The sequence below is a fragment of the Megalops cyprinoides genome, chromosome 14 (assembly GCF_013368585.1).
Source record: "Megalops cyprinoides isolate fMegCyp1 chromosome 14, fMegCyp1.pri, whole genome shotgun sequence".
Taxonomy (NCBI): Eukaryota; Metazoa; Chordata; class Actinopteri; order Elopiformes; family Megalopidae; genus Megalops; species Megalops cyprinoides.
Genome location: NC_050596.1, coordinates 18,300,436 through 18,316,989, shown reverse-complemented (window position 1 = coordinate 18,316,989; position 16,554 = coordinate 18,300,436). Strand labels below are relative to the sequence as shown.

General features: G+C 46.0%; 1 protein-coding gene across 1 annotated transcript in view; it reads right to left on the bottom strand.

Moving 5' to 3' along the window:
• Window positions 1–1,440: 1,440 nt before the first annotated feature.
• Window positions 1,441–16,554, bottom strand: part of lrp2a (low density lipoprotein receptor-related protein 2a) — a 43,043-nt gene continuing 27,929 nt past the window's right edge. The window contains exons 36-60 of the mRNA XM_036544945.1: window positions 16,211–16,407; window positions 15,664–15,909; window positions 15,022–15,150; window positions 13,536–13,655; window positions 12,409–12,525; window positions 11,631–11,747; window positions 11,024–11,161; window positions 10,472–10,594; window positions 10,029–10,157; window positions 9,705–9,836; window positions 9,131–9,262; window positions 8,304–8,447; window positions 7,610–7,775; window positions 7,396–7,524; window positions 6,588–6,808; window positions 6,048–6,227; window positions 5,323–5,442; window positions 5,043–5,133; window positions 4,812–4,879; window positions 4,198–4,315; window positions 3,827–3,953; window positions 2,997–3,104; window positions 2,608–2,724; window positions 2,445–2,516; window positions 1,441–1,603 (exon numbers count right to left, since the gene is read on the bottom strand). Of these exons, the coding sequence (XP_036400838.1) occupies window positions 1,442–1,603; window positions 2,445–2,516; window positions 2,608–2,724; window positions 2,997–3,104; window positions 3,827–3,953; window positions 4,198–4,315; window positions 4,812–4,879; window positions 5,043–5,133; window positions 5,323–5,442; window positions 6,048–6,227; window positions 6,588–6,808; window positions 7,396–7,524; window positions 7,610–7,775; window positions 8,304–8,447; window positions 9,131–9,262; window positions 9,705–9,836; window positions 10,029–10,157; window positions 10,472–10,594; window positions 11,024–11,161; window positions 11,631–11,747; window positions 12,409–12,525; window positions 13,536–13,655; window positions 15,022–15,150; window positions 15,664–15,909; window positions 16,211–16,407 (3,403 nt within the window). The 3' untranslated portion in view covers window position 1,441. The remainder of the gene's footprint in view (window positions 1,604–2,444; window positions 2,517–2,607; window positions 2,725–2,996; window positions 3,105–3,826; window positions 3,954–4,197; window positions 4,316–4,811; window positions 4,880–5,042; window positions 5,134–5,322; window positions 5,443–6,047; window positions 6,228–6,587; window positions 6,809–7,395; window positions 7,525–7,609; window positions 7,776–8,303; window positions 8,448–9,130; window positions 9,263–9,704; window positions 9,837–10,028; window positions 10,158–10,471; window positions 10,595–11,023; window positions 11,162–11,630; window positions 11,748–12,408; window positions 12,526–13,535; window positions 13,656–15,021; window positions 15,151–15,663; window positions 15,910–16,210; window positions 16,408–16,554) is intronic.

Here is a 16,554-nt window from a genome sequence, read left to right as displayed (position 1 = left end):
CATGAATATACAAAAACAATCATTAAAATTTTCTAGCATGTAGTATCCAGTGTTTACAAAAGGGCAGCTGCAGACGCCAGATATTTTACTGGTGCTGTGACTGTTCTGCATCTGCATGCGAGGAACTGGTAGACAGGTGTTACCGTCTGTGGACAGGGCTGGGTCCAGACAAGTTCGCGAAGCATCCAAAACAGGAATCGGCTTGAGTGAACAATAGCTATGCATACAAATATATGGGTCTTTTTCAAGTAAAATTCAAAAGTCAAATTAAAAAGTTTAAAAGTCCATAATAGTGTATTTCCTGCTCTTGTTTCAACAACCCTAAGGACTACGGTAAACGTGGCCTGTTCTGTGTTTTGTTTTCAAAGATTTTTTTCTCGATGATGTGCAAACTCTCCGTTTGCTTTTATTAACAAAAAAAGAACCAACATATTTCAGTAAAAGGAGGGTTGGTGGTGGAGAGAGAAATGGACAGGCCTGTCAACAATAAACACAATTTCAATTTTACTGTATGTATTTCAGTCACCATCACCATCAATGGTGATAACCTGATGAAGCGCTGGGTCCGTTTCATATTCTACATACCTACTACAGCTTCGGACACTGAACTGAGATTGGTATTGATTGTATTACAAAGTATGTAAGTTTTACATATAAAGAGGAAAACACTTGGATTTGAAATATTTGGCTGTAGTCATTTGATATGGAATGACATTTTTACATACACTTCTTCACATTTTTACATACACTTCATATAATCGGGAAAGTTTACATAATGTGAACTACCCCTGGGCAGCTAATTCTACAAGTGTTTTTCAGGAGCAAACATAATAACGGCCATCATTCTCACCTTGTGTGTGTAAAAATGTCTTTTCATAGAGTGTCTTTGTCTTGTTTAGTCTTTCTCAGCACTTTGATGAGGTATATAAACATGCAAGAAGATATGCACTGGTCTTCAGTTTTGTTCACAGACATTGTTATAGTTCAGTGTCCATCCGAAATGTGACCATTGTTAAATAAAAATCAAACAGCTATTCAAGCAATGCACTCCTCTTATAATATTTGTTATCCTGTTCTTGTACAACTATGAATAAGATCATCTATTTCAAATAGACTATTCTGGGAGAAAATTATCAACATAATCTTTGAAAAATTTACAAATATACAACACATTTATAACATTAATATCAGCAGGTTCAGTGCAAAGATATACATATAGTACATCACAATAAAAAAAATCATAGAAACATGCAAATTGGCATAAGAAACTTAAAAAGGCATTGTGAAAACAGACCTCCATTCTGTAGGCTATCGGAATGTTCATCTACTTTTCTTTTCTTATCAAAAAAATCTTTTTTTTGTACACAGGCTGCATATAAAAATAGATTCTGTGCAAAGGAGGCTCTGTCCTTGATTCCCGTGTGTGTGATAAAAGGGGGGGTTATACATCACTGTCCTCTTTGACAAGATTGGCCGTGTCCCGGAAGCTGTCCTCTGTGGGTGTGAACCCTCCTTTCTTGGGGATTTTGGCAGGGGGCACAAATGGAGGGGGGCCTAAGGGGGAACTGTCCTCACCATCTCCCACGGCTTTTTCGTTTTGCATCTGAAGGTGGAAAGGGGACAGTTAAGTGTGGAACCCAATAACACCAGCCGTCCCATTGCTGGTGAACATTAAGAAAATGTCACACTGCAGTCTTCGCCAACCTCACACTCTCTCCACAGAATAGTGTTTTGAAGTACTCTTTTCAATCAACTGCCACTGAAATTTGTCATTCAATTTGTCCTTTTTCTCTGTTCAATCTAGGGAAAAAAGGGAAGCCACACGCTCTAATGCTGAAATGTTTTTCTACGTCTATTGATGATTCCCTCCTGCTGCTTGAACACAACCAGTGCTGTCCACATGAGGTTCCGCTTCCCTTTCTTTTCACATTTGCTGAATCCTCCTTCAAAGATGACAATTACCAGTACACCAATTCTCAGTGGGCCCCCTCCCATTCACAGTTTCCTTCTGTTCAATCAAACAGTGTGTCCTTTGTCCTTAACTTTAAGTTACGGGTTTGAGAAGATGTTACCAGTCTTCATTTTCAACTCAAAATTAATAAGGTGTACAGCATAAGAATTGAAGGCCCTGGGGGGAATTAACTGAAACTTATAGTGTTCTTTGATACTACAGTACTATGTGCAATAGACAACTAACCAAGTTATTATAACTTGAAATCCGTTTTGAGGTGTCTGGATGAAGTCATTTTGTGACAAAGATCCCCAGGGAAGGTGTTTACTTGGACATATAACAGGCACACCAAACTCACACCAGTTGCACACCTTTATGCGTTCTGTATTAGCACACGCAACGATGAAACATTTCAAATATTTCTTCCATGGATGCAGAGGAAATCTCCAATTTCTCTAACATTTGCAGAGTGACGGAAGATGGAATTTCTTACCTCAGAGTATGTAGGGTTTTCAAACGTTGTGCATGGTTTCAGTTTTCTTTTAAAGAAATTCCATTTCGATTCCTGCGATGCAGATAAACAGGCAAATCAGAAAACAGCCCTAAGTCTCCCTGAAGGATCAGGGGGCACATGGTGCTAAGTTTGGAAAGCTCACCAGAACTGGCTCTGCACTGGCCATTGGTTTCTCTGCTACCTCCGCAAGGTTTTCTGCATAATACGCTGGGTTCTCGTAATTGTTCCCAACCGGCTCCCCGCTCACGTTCACGGTCACCTGTGTGCAGTCAAATGGGTGAGTTGAACCTGACTGCCTCTGAGCTTTCTGCATAGCTCTCATTTGACATATTTTCCATTTTTGTGGATGGAAATTTACAACGGTGTCCCATCTGCGATTCAAACACGCAACCTTTTGGTCACAGGTAAATACTGACCACTGCATATGCTGTGTGGTGTAGTGCTGTACTCTGTCATTGTCTGGTGTTTTGGGAACTTGACAGAAAAAAATTTCCCCTTTGGGGACAATAGAGAGGGTTGTTTATTCTGTACCTGAGTGGCGTGGATGACAGCTGGGTCACTGGTGCCAGCAGCAGTGGAGTATAGGGGGTTCTCAAACGTGACCGGCTCTTTCCCACCTGCTGCTGCAAAGTTCTCATCCTGTCAGAGAGAAACACAGCACACAGCTCACCAGATAGCAGCAGGAGTTAAAGACACACAAACCACTCATTGTATTATGATATCATTCTCAGAGTTGTATTTGTTGTTTATGTATAGTTGCTTCATAGTTCCGATGTCTTTACTATTATTCTAAAATGTGGAAAATGATAAAAATAAAGAAAGAAAAGTCTGTCCAAACTTTCGGCTGGTACTGTACTTGATACTTTTTAAGTTTTTTCTTTAAATAACTAATGACATACCCAATCAATTAAAATGGAGAAACTCCACAAGTTTTCAAAATATCAAAAATCAGCTGATTACAAAGTATTCAGCTACTGAAAATGACGTTGTTAAAGAGTAGGAATTTGAGTGTTAACTGTTCAGTAACTGAGAAGTAAGGATGTTTTTCTACCTATTATTAAAGTTAATGATGTACTGGCCTTTTTACCATTGAGGTCCAAAATGCCAATCAGGGTTTTAATGGGTAAGCCATGATAACACATTAGACAACTGCTGATGGTGCAGTTACGGGCGGCAGTGTAGCATAGTGGTTAAGGAGCAGGACTTGTAACCGAAAGGTTGCCGGTTCAATCCCCGCTGGGACACTGCTGCTGTACCCTTGGGCAAGGTACTTAACCCACAGTTACCCCTCAGTAAATATCCAGCTGTATAAATGACAATACCAGGTGCTAGAATGTAACAAATGGCAGGCCTGTGCTTACCAGCTGCATGGCCCTGTCGATGACTGAAACACTGAGGGCTTGTGCTCCCAAATCCATTGTGACGTTGTCCCCTGAGCGGAATGACACCCCATTCCCAGTGTCGCTGGACTTCACCAAGCTGCTCAGGCTGTGGGGGGTGGGAAGAGTTTACTCAGAATAGTACCTCAAAACTACCCACTTGTTCTCACACAAGCTCACATCGAACAGTCAAAACAACTCCTGATGCTGAGGTCATTATTTAACGAGGGCTTGCGCTGTGTTAGAAAGTTTCAATAACAATAGGTGCCACACAAAACCCCATGGAAAAGGCTTAGTAAGTGCTGGTTAAATTGAACTGAATTAAACTGAATTGTGCACAAGGTGTAGGTTACCTGGGAAGCTTAGGCAAGGAGGGAATGAAGGAGCCAGTCCGTTTGTAGTTGAGGAAGAGTCCTGCTACCAGAGCCCCAATAACGAGGATGATAATCACTGCCAGCAGCACAGCAACTGCTGTAAGAGACAGAGAGCACACCCTATGAAAGACTGAATCACTAACATTACTGTTACTAATTACAGAGAGAACAAACTCTCCCCAAGACTGGATCTCTACAATTTTCTACTCCAGAGGTTTCTATTTACAAAGATCCTACATCTCAAGCGCCTGTGACTTGATGCAAATCTGAGACACTCAACCAAATTCCTTGCTTGAATTAATTACAAATGTTTATTGAACTTTTCCACATGATATTACTTCTATCTCCAACTAGGCATGGTATTAAATGGTAACCGTAACCTACTGACTTTTTAACTACCGATTTTTTATAGTCCTTTAAAAAACACTGCTGTTCACATGAACTCACTAAGAACCTTTAAATGACTAACTTGTTTGTTGAGGACTTCCAGTAAGCAGACTGAGTACTATGCCAGGTTCCAATGAGTACATTTTCGGGAAAGCTTAGTGTTTTATCCTGCACTGTGTTCTTCCAGGAGGAGAAGAATGCTGTACCTGTTCCCGCAGGTCCCCCTCTGTACTTTCCCATCTCACAGTAGCTGCCCGCATACCCATACAGACACCTTTACAACCAGAAACAAATCATTAGGACAAAAAGCCAAACACCAAGTACCAAGCCAAGCACTTGTTAAGACATGAAACGGTTTCTCCATTTTGCTGCTGTGTGTTGCTCCGGTGATGTTAAAATCTATATGAAATGTGCATGTGTATGCAGCCAGCACTCACTTGCACTTGGGCAGGCCGTCCTCATCAGTGTAGCAGGTCCCTCCGTTCATGCATCTACACGCCGGGGGCATTAGGGACTCGGTCTCAATGGCTGCAGGGGAGAAAGCCGTGCACAGCCTCACAACAACGCTGTAACAACGTCACAACAACGCAACGCAGCCACAGGGACCAGCCAGGCATGCGTGGCAGTGGTGGTGGTTGGGGAGGGGGTGGTAAACAGTGCAAGAGATGGATGTCAGGGAAGGCCTCCCTTGCTCGGGTGAGAGGTGATAGCACTTACCTGCATCACATTCGTTGGGGTTGCCGTTGACGAAGCTGGAGCCTTGGGGGCAGGCGCAGGTGTAGCCACCCGGGCGGAGCAGACACAGGTGGCTGCAAACGTCTTTACAGGGGTTGGCCACTGTGAGAGGACAGAGCAGAGCTGTCACAGTCTCACAAGCACAGGACAGTCATCACAACCCCAGGGGGGGGCACTTGGTTAGACGCACCAAAGGCAGAAGTGCCTTTTAGAGGCCATTTACCTGCTGTCTGCTTGGTCCATACAGTTAATCATTTTCAATGAGCTACATTTTCAAGTAAATATTTACTTTTGCTCCACAAGGGCTTAATATTAAGTTTGGGATCCAGCTAGATACAGGAAACCCTTGACATTTATGGGGGATATGCTACACTATTCTGTGCTGTATTGTTTCCATACAAAAAGCACATGCACATTAGGATTTGCCCCTGCCACAAAACCACATTTTAAATATATAAAAAGCAATGTAAAAAGTATTCAAGAAGTTATTCATATGCCATTCATATACATTTACATAATAACACCAACAACAAGTGATTAACAGGCTAATATATGTACATGGTCAACACCACAAATTGAAAGGGTTTCCTGCATGTTAAGCATGACCTGTAATATAAACTACATAATAAACTATGATATTGGTAGAAGTCCTGTAGCTTAGACGGTGCAGTGAGACAGGGTTCAGACGGGGATTCCGGCCCTCTCACCCGAGCGGTTGTATCTGTGCTCCTGGTAAACGCGCACTTGGGTCAGCCATGGATTGATGGTCAGGACCTTCACCTTGCTCCCTTTCCCAAACTTGTTTGTCTTCCACACCTCCCCCCGCTCTTTCGTCGTCCAGTACACGTGACCCTCGAACACATCCAAGCTGTAGGGGTTGCCGATGTCTAGACGGGGACAGGGACGGGGGGAGAGAACAGCTGACGTCAGGCAAACACATTGCACCCAATCTGTCACATGCAGCGTATAATCTCTTCAGCTCATTTGCTTAGTTATGCACACGGTTAGTTTGGTTTATTTATGGACCATATCACTTTTCATTCCAAATCCCCTCAGCTACTAAATGTCTGCTGAAAACAACAATTACTGCATTTGGTTATATACTGTAACACACATATATTTTGGACTTAGACAATAATGTGGCAGAGCATACTAGACAACCCTACGGCTGACATACAGTAGTTGATAATATCATAATATTATGATAATATAACACAGTCTATTAGTTTGTCTTTGTTGGGTCTGACCTCCAGACATGATGATGGTTCTGTCTGTGCCATCGATCTTCATGGACTCAATGAGGTTCTCCTTGGAGTCGCACCAGTAGATCCGATTCCCGTTGAGGTAGTCCAACGCCAGCCCGGTGGGCCACACCAAGTCCTCATCCAGAAGAACCTGCCTGTGCTGCCCGTCCATCCAAGCCGACTCAATCTTGGGTTTCTGGCCCCAGTCTGTCCAGAACATGGTTCTGGAGGAATCAGAGCAGCGATTCACACAGTCAGTTAACAACTAACTGTGCATCTGTAACAATTAACATCTACAGTGCACACTGAGGCCCATTCAACCTTTCAAGTTTTACTCGACCTTTACACTGGCCTTAAAGTACGTATAAGGCAAATCTCTCAACAATTCAATCTTCACCTGACTTGCATCAGTTAGCATATATTTTTGACTGGAATTAACATTTATTAAGATTTCCATAAAAAGACAATGCACATTTAGGAATAAAATCCAGGAGGAGTGTTCTGTCAAAGAAAATCCAAGAAGATGGCTTTTACAATATTATGGGATAAATGCATAGTGTGTCGAAGCCAATACTTGTCCTGGATTTATGCCATGTTTATGTCAATTCAGAGAAACATTGTAGGTTTCTTATGAGAGTTAGTGCTGCTGAACTTCACTGCAGTAATCAATGCAGTAATCAAAATAACTATAGATATCAAGATAACTACATATATATGAGACTCAATAATGGTAGGCAATTTTGGGAATGGGTTTTATTTGGACACTCACTTTCCGGAGAGATAGACCAGTGCCTCTGAACCTGGTACTCACCCAAGAGCAGGACTGACAACAATGGCTGCCGGCTGGTCCAGATCTGTGTAGATGAGAAACTTCCTGTACCGCCCATCCAACTCTGCCACCTCGATCCTATTGGTTCCCGCATCTGTCCAGTAAATGTGTCTGCAATACAAAGGGAAGATGTCATTCTAACAGGAACTGAAGAGGTGAGTGTGAGAAGGGATGCATTCCAAGCAAAGTTCCATACCTTCCAACCCAGTCCACAGCGATGCCATCAGGGTTGGAGATGTATCTGAGGTTGAGGTCCACCTCCTTGACTGGGTTGTTGCCGTTGTCATTGAATGTGGTCATGAAGGCCCTCTTGATTGCTCCAAACTGAGACCCTCTCCCGAGCACCGTCCAGTACACAACACCTGGGGACAGAGTCAGTGCTGTGGGGTGTGTTGACCTCGGCAGGAAGCCTGAGGCTTTTTTCAGTTAACACTCTTCTAACCACAGAATAAAACTCTGTGCTTCACATGGGAGCAAGCCCATCAAAGAATTAGTGACTGAGTAAAGCAAAAAGTTTAATATTAATGTGGATTTCAACACTAATATTTCTAAAGTTATCTTGGCAATTATCTGCTTCATCTCTGCATTTAGCTGTGTTTCTGCGTGCAACTGAAGGATGAGAAGTTTGGTGTGTGCATTCTTGTTTCTTTGTTTAAAATGAAAGCCACCTACATTGCCTCCATAAGAAGACAGACCCCAGGGAAAGTCTTTGGTTTGATGTATCAATGTCTACCTACTTCTCTTAGAGCTGAAAACTTTAAATTATCTTAAATTTGCCATCCAATTTGCCATGTCCAAATTTGGTCATATACTGTAAGACACTGCATTGGTCCATAATGTGTCCTGTGTCACTGCGTTTAAGTGGAGAGCTGGGAGGCGCTCTGTCTCACTGAGTCCAGTGCTGTCTGGGTCCCACAGATAGTCCAGGGCCTGGATGTGCTCAGCGTTGTCCACGTAGTCCGAGTACCGTTCCGTGGAGAGGTTGAAGCGCCGGATGCGCACGTTGTCCGGAAGGAGGAGCACAGGAGGGTTCCCTAGGGGTGTGTTGAGGAGTGGGGTTATTCAAGGTTTAGCTAAAACAACCAGGGCCAGCCAGGTGGCAATGAAGCAATATGGCAGAGTGGGTTACTGAACTTGGCATTGGGACGATTGTAGGTGCAAATCCCACTGATGTTGTATTATTGCAACTTTTATCACATTTTAAAACTCTTCAGTATTTAACAAGTCATCAGCATGCATTGTTCATTGTTGTTGCTAGCCTTTTTGACCTCTAGTGCCCTGTACTGACAGGCTCCAGTTAATGAACAAACAAGTGGGTCAGTCAGTCAGCAGGTAAAGGACTTCACTGTTCCATGGGCTGTATCAACCAGTCACAGGAAAAACCATAAGCTATGTAAGGTGTCCCCCACATGGGTGTCAAATAAGCAAATGATAAAGTCATTAAAAGCAGGACACTGAAAGGAACATCATCACACCTAACCCCAGCCATTACAGCCCCTCTGCTCTAACAGTAAGGCCACACTTGGTCCAGTTTTGCTGCTTAGCCTATAGTGGTTCACGGTAGGGTTGTGGCTTAGGAATCTGGTCCTAGATCAGCATTCAGCACTTATGGGAAACTCCAACTCCTCCCAAAAGCAGTACAACTGGACCTCCAGACATCCCCCCCTCAGCCCCCCAGGGGTACATTTGGCCACACCCCCTGCCCCCGTGCCCTCACCTTCGGCGGCGCACTCGGTTCCGTGCTGCTCACCCACAGAGCGGAAGCCCTGAGCACAGAAGCACTCGTAGCTGCCCTTGGAGTTCCTGCAGTCCTGCGGGCAGGTGCCATACTGCTCACACTCGTTCACATCTGCGCCCAGAACACACACACACACCGGACATGAGCATGGCACTCAGGAGGAAAACTATACATACATGACACTTATGAGAAAAAACATGTCAGCACCACCTTATGGCCAATGGCCAACAATGGTATGTAATTCTTTCTGCACCCACATCATGGCTTGCGTGTTAGAATATCAAATGCAATTATGTCATTACCTCAACATTCTTGTCATTACCAAATTTTTTTGTCATTACCAAAGATTTTGATAAATGAATATTTTTTCAGAACAATTATTTATTTAAAAAATGCATTAAGATCTTGCAAAGGTGGAGGTGGACTATCTAAGGAAAGACCAAAGCACTTTCAAATGCCCAAACTCAATAAACAGCTTTTCCACAGGGCTTTCCTTCCACCAGATGGCAGTAGTTGGTCTGCTGGAATGACGGCTGGGGCTGAGCTGACTTACCCTGGCAGGTGTGCCTCTCAGTGGGGACTGGGCTGTATCCAGGCCTACAGGAGCAGATGAACCCACCATCTGTCAGGTCAGTGCAGTTGTGCTCGCAGATGTTCTCAGAGCAAGAGCGAGTGGTGCCTGGATCTGAGCAGGTAAGGAGCACACAGAGCACTCTGTAAATCTCATGCTGTAACACATACACAGTACAGGTACAGTCTGCCAGACAGAATATACAGTGACAGGGTACATAAGACAGCAGGGGGACGTGCTGCGCTGTCTTTGGTTTTGAGTGAATTATGTGACGTGCAGGAGACAGCGATGGGCAGGGTCACTCACGGCAGCCCAGCTCGTCGGAGTGGTCTCCGCAGTCGTCGTAGTCGTCACAGGCGTACTGCAGAGGGATGCAGTGTCCGTTGCTGCACTTGAACTCCTCCGCCGAGCAGGGCCTCTGAGTAGGGGCCTGGCCTGAGGGCGAACACAGAGGAAGTGATGTCGGGGGCGGGGGAGGAAGTGGAAGGTTGATGTTATGGATGATTCAGGTGCGCTATCATTATAACTCTGCTGTACGTGTTACCATCCAACAAAATTAAAGTAAGGATCTTACTGTTTGAAATTATAATTGTGCTTGCAATTAGGAAAATTTAACATGTGGGTAAGTATTACTTGAACTTCATTTGAGAATTTTGATATTAATGGAAATAATGTGTAAAAGCACATTGTTTCTTGTGCGGTAGGCTTTTGACAGACAGCACTTTTGCGGGTAACTAATCCACACTCACAGTGCTCTGGCCTCTCGTCTGTGCCATCCCCGCAGTTGTCTACAGAGTCGCAGAGCTCGTGGATGTAGATGCAGATGTTATTATCACAGCGGAACCGGAGCCGGGGATCGCATGGGACATCCACTGGAGAAACAAGACGAGGAGCGACCTCACACACAAGCCATCACTTAGGAAACTCAGTTCTACTGACAACCAAATTAGAAAAAAGAATAATGCATTCTTCGCCTGGGCTTCAGAGAGGTGATTAAAACAGTTTTGAAAATGATACAGGCTCCACCACTGTCAGTGACATACCACAACTCCTAAATTGTATTTGCTACTGCTATTGCTGCATAATAATTGATTTTATGTAATTCTTCATAGGATCTAATGTATAGAGCGTGCCTTCATCATTGACCTGGTGGAGACTGTTGCAGGGAACTTTTTGCCGATTTGTAAACTGAGCAATAATTTCTCAGTATCTGTTGGTACGTTTCCTTGAGAAACCTGAAACATAATCATTGTTGAACAGGCTGAGTCTGGTAGGGCCATTATCCGGCTCTGCAGTCTTACAGCACAGGTGCAGCTCCTCGTCTGAACCGTCTCCACAGTCATCGTCCCCGTCGCATTTCCAGTTTGCCTGCACGCACACGTGGTTCTTGCACTCAAACATAAAAGGGGGGCAGTATGTGCCATTGGGGTAACGGGTGGCTGCAAAATGAGGAAGAAAAAACAGGTGTTCATTACTCCAGCCAGCACCGCCAACCCCTCACAGCTGAAAACCACCCGAGGACTCACCCAGAGTCATCACACAAACCGCTTGTTAGCTTTTCAGTAGCCTGGTAAAGAGAAATCTAGCCACTCCTGAGCATAAATTTCACTCAGGTTCTATGTATATGTAATGTCTATTTATATTTAACTGTGTTGTACTGTTGTACTTTAATAAATGTAAATGCAAATGTAAATGTATATGGCAAAATCTCTAAATTAGCACTGATACCTATAAGGCATATCCTTTATGATCTGTATTTATACTATTCCAACAGCAGAGGGGGTGCTGTTACAGCACTGTCACAATTGTGTGTCATTTTCAGAGGAGACACATAGGAATTTCTTCTCTTTCACATTACCCTTACAGAAATTAGCACTAGCGCAGCAGAATGACACAATAAGTACTCACGACACGTGGCCTCGTCACTGTAGTCCTGGCAGTCAGCATTGCCGTCACACCTGAAGCGGTCACGGATGCAGTGCCCACTGTTACACTGGAAGTACCCCGGGTGACAGGTCCGCAGCCCTGTGACACAGTAACCACCACAGTGTGCCGTTACCCACACAGAGTCACACCGCGTACATTCACATCATGTCAGTCTGTCTTTTCACGACGGTAATCTATGGAACATCACTAGCCCTGTTCACTGAAAGGTTCTTTGTAGTTGTAACTGATAAATGTTGTTTACTAAGTGTACTGTCCATTAGGGTTTCTGGTTACAGTTAATAAGAACATTTGAAAACAGGCCCCAGGGAAAGCGTATATTGGACACACTGTTGTACATACAGTACCAATTACACTGCTGCCAGCATATTTGTAAATGCCTGGCACTGTCAGCCCTTTTCTCTCTTCCCCAAGTTTTATTTTCACAGATCAATAAAAAGAACAATGAAGCTTGTTTATTGTATTGCTTTTGCCAACTAAAGAAACTCACACTTTTTGCCATTCACAGCCAAATCTCAGCCAGAGAAAATTAAGACTCTGAAAGTACAGTTTTACATCTGATGTGCTGTCCAAAAAGCAAAAAGCACTGCAGCCACAGTCCTGGGACTGGCATGTAATTTGGCAAAGGCAGAGGAACAGCTGATTGGTGCATTCTAAACCAATGAAAAAGGAGTCATGCTTGCTTCTCCTATCTGCTCACCTTCCAGAAAATCAGCTCCCCCCCCCACACTCTGACACTCACCGCAGTCCCTCTCATCCGAGTTATCCCCGCAGTCGTTGTCATGGTCACACACCCAGCGGTCAGGGATGCAGTTCAGGTTGTCACAGCGATATTCGCTTTCTGTGCATGGCCGAGGGGCTGGGGAAGGGACAAGCAAAACATATTTCTTACGGGTCTTGACTACACCTTACACAGTCCCTGTGAAATCTCTTCAGGATCACCGCACCTTTCCTGATTTACTGGGCAGCGGTATAGCGTAAGGAGTAGGGCTTCTTTGATAGCAGGTTGTTGCTTTGATTCCCAAGTGGGCTGCTCCTTAACTCAGATTACCACAGTAAATGTCCAGCTGTAGGTAGGTTGTATCACAGGTGTGCAAATAGCTCCAGATGGTCGAATTTACTAAGCTAAACAAGGATCTGTAAGGATGTCTGCAAAGCATACGCAAGACTTCACATATTTTAAACCGTGCGTGCCAGTGCTTACACCTGCGATCGAGGCCGTGTTTCCGAGCTGACTTCACAAAATTCATTAGCGGAGTTATCTGGGCGCATTACGCAGACAGTCAAGCGGGGAGAGGCACTTGCTGAAGAAATCAGCGCGTGTTTCATCGCGCACCACTCTGATTTACCGAGAGCCATTTGTTATCGTCCCGGGCTGTACATCACCCCCCCCCCCCCCCCCCCCCCACATCAGACAGTCTGTTCTCAGACATGTTTAAATTCCCCAGAGAAGGGGGGGTGGCCGACTCCCTCACTCCCTTTGATCGACACACCGAAGACAAGCCATTTCTCTGCCCCGCCGATAAGCCTGGTTCGCATAGCACCGCAGACAGAAGCATTAAACCTTTTCACGAGAGGCATTTTATAGCGCGACAAAACACTAGCAGGCCTATTCTTCCCAGTCATCTCGGATATTTTATGTCAGTGGCTCACCACTGCCAACCTTAGCGAAGACATTTCAAAATGTGTCAGTTACAACAAATTCAAACTTGTGCTGATGTGACGGGAGGTTTTCTTGGAATGTGAAACTTCCAGGATGTGGTTATGCTTTCTCTTGGTTCATAGCTGTGTTCTCCGAACATGAGGCGTGGTGCTGAAGGTTCGGTGATATCAGCGTGATTTCGGGATCTGAGAGGTGATGAAACTCACTGCAGCCATGCTCGTCCGACCCATCCCCGCAGTCGTTGTCCCCGTCGCACCTCCAGCGCAGAGGGACGCACTGGTGATTGTCACAGCGGAAGTCACCCCGCGGGTCACAGGTCACAGCCTCTGAGCAAGGAAGACAATGTCAGTGTGCACACATACACACACATACACACCGTCTTTCCACTGTTGCTCTCAGACACACACAAACTCTCACACAGATTTGCACACACACACCTTTTTCTCTCCCGCACATATTCACATCAAACACACACGCACACACATACACGTTCATGCACACACAATGTACAAACATGCATGCACACACACCTACACACGCAGAGATCAGATGCACGATTTTAGTGGCAGCTGTACAGGAATGTTATTTTCTCCGACTTTGCACACAATAAAAATGAACTATATTTTCAGTGACAAACAACTCTGAGCTGTGAGTTCGACATTTATTAAAGAGAGACTCGCCAACACCTGGCACCACTGACCCCACAGAGGAGTGAGAAGTACACTTAACAAATAACTAAGAACTGAGGCGTTGGACTGCATGAAGGACCCTACCGCCCCCCCGCCCCCCATCGGCCTTCCAGTTTTAATTAAAATAGAAATCATCACTGCGAGGGGAGTGGGCGATGAATTCTGAGCGCTGCCAGGCCCATAGCAGTTACAGAGAGGAGGAGGAGGAAGGCTGCGGTTTGTTTGGCATAACGTGTGAGATACTGGTAGCCCCTGCACTTTAATCCCGGTGATCCATCTGGCCGGAGCGGCGCATTCTTCAGCCCCGATTAGCGCACGTCTCCCCCCCCCCCCTCTGTCCCGAGCATGGCACTAATGGAGTGTGGGGTGCAGATAAGAGCTGGGAGGGCCGGCTGGTGGTACGGCGTATGGATCGTCGGGGGTGGGAGCACAAAGAGCACCCTGTCGACCTTGTCCCACCCCCCTCACCCACCGCACTTGCATACTCGCTGCTCATAAATCTAGGGACTGGACTGGTCTGCAAGGGGAGGAGGGGGAGGGGTCATGGAGAAACACCCACCCCCCCAAATCTCCGCCTCTCACTGCTCCGCTCACCACAGCCTCTACTTTGCCCACACAGACCTTGGAAAACGGGGTTCTAAGCCAATGAGAAAACACCTCTCTGGCCTCTATCTGGCAATCCAAGTCCAGTTCTAGTCTTTGCTCCACCAGAACAGTTAATAACATGATTGGGTCAACAGTTAGGCTAAACAGGTTGCAGTGACCGTGCGATTCCACCATATTCAATACTTTGCTGCTCAAAAAGACAGACAAAACCAGCATGATTTCGGCACTTTGCACTAGGAGCAGAGAAGGCCACACCTGATCTAGCCTACACTCTTCAAGCTTTGCTCAACACTGGTACTGGGAGCTCTTAGCAAAGCTGTATGGGGCGCTGTTGAAGACAGCTTGATTCTGTAGCTTGATTCACGTCCTGACTGGCCCTGTGGCAGGGGGGACTCACCGCATCCCTGCTCATCACTGTTGTCCCTGCAGTCGTCGTGCCCGTTGCACACGGACCACAGCGGCACGCAGCGGTAGTTGGTCCTGCAGTCAAACTCGGTGTGGTTGTCACAGCGATATGCCGGCCCCACTGCGGACAGACCACAGAAGCACAATGGAGCAATGTGGAATAACTCTGGTTCATTCTATGCCTGGACAGCAGCATTAAAAGGTCACATAGGCCAATTCAAGTCAATAATGCCAGAGCAGTTTACTAGAGTTTCAGAATACATCAATAAGCATATGACAGTGAACCCCAGGGAAAGTGTTTAGTTGGAAGTATCAAACAGATGCAAAGTATGATTATGTAACATAGTTTTTAGGTTGATTTACATATACTGGAGCTTTGTGATAAAATAATTTCTCTGGGTTTTATTCTTCCAGAGAATTATGCTAGGTGCTTTCTACTGCCAATTGGAAGACAAACTGGACCTCTTGAGATTTAAAGCAGAATTAGAGCACCACTGACTTTGAGTGGGAAGAGGCCACCGCTGAGGCCTCCATTCCACTAATCCCTTCTGGGGCATTGCATTGTGGGATAGCCCATTTGTGTGTGTGTGTGTGTGTGTGTGTGTGTGTGTGTGTGTGTGTGTGTGTCACTCACTGCACTCGTCGTGGGGCTCGTCCGAGTGGTCCCCGCAGTCGTCGTCCACGTCGCACTTCCAGCTCTGAGGGATGCAGCGGCCGTTGCGGCACTTGAACTGGCCCGGGGGGCAGGTCCTGGTGGAGCAGTGAGCGGAGTCCTCGTCCGAGTTGTCCCCGCAGTCGTTCTCGCCGTCGCACTGCCACGCCTCGGGGATGCACCGCTTGTTGCTGCACTGCCACTGGTACGCCTCGCACTCATGGGTGGCTGTGGGAGAGAGACGAGGCAGCGTTACAAGCATCAAAATCCCGCTCTTGTTTTCAGTCAGCCCAGCTTTTATTTGTTTCCAGTTTACGGTAGGCTTTGCGATCAGTCTGTCACAGACCGCTTCACTGGGCACTATTTCCAGAGGCGGATTAATACGTGTCATAAAGTGACAGACGGTCTGCCACAGCATTCATGTCTGTGGGTTAACGTTATATGAATGTGCGAGCGATATGCACAGTTTAGAGGCTCCCTGTTCTGAGGTTTGTGGGTCAGTGTTGATGCTGATGCAGAGGAGACGCACCACAAAGCACGGGGTCCTCGTCGGAGCCGTCGTGGCAGTCCTGGACGCTGTTGCACAGGACGTGGGGGCTGGTGCAGTTGCCGTCGTTGCACTGGAACTGGCCCACGCGGCAGTGGCGGCTGGGGCAGGTGGAGGGCTCGTCGGAGCCGTCCCTGCAATCCCGCTGCCCGTCGCACTTCCACCAGATGGGGATGCAGCTGCAGGGACACAAGGGCGTGACGGGGCTTATTTTATCCAGCTGAACCGCTGAGAACGCCCACCTTTTGCCATTCGTAACAGACCTTAAGATGCACGTGGTGTCAGATAGTGTGGGGATATGTTGTAGTGGTAAGGAGCAGAGCTGG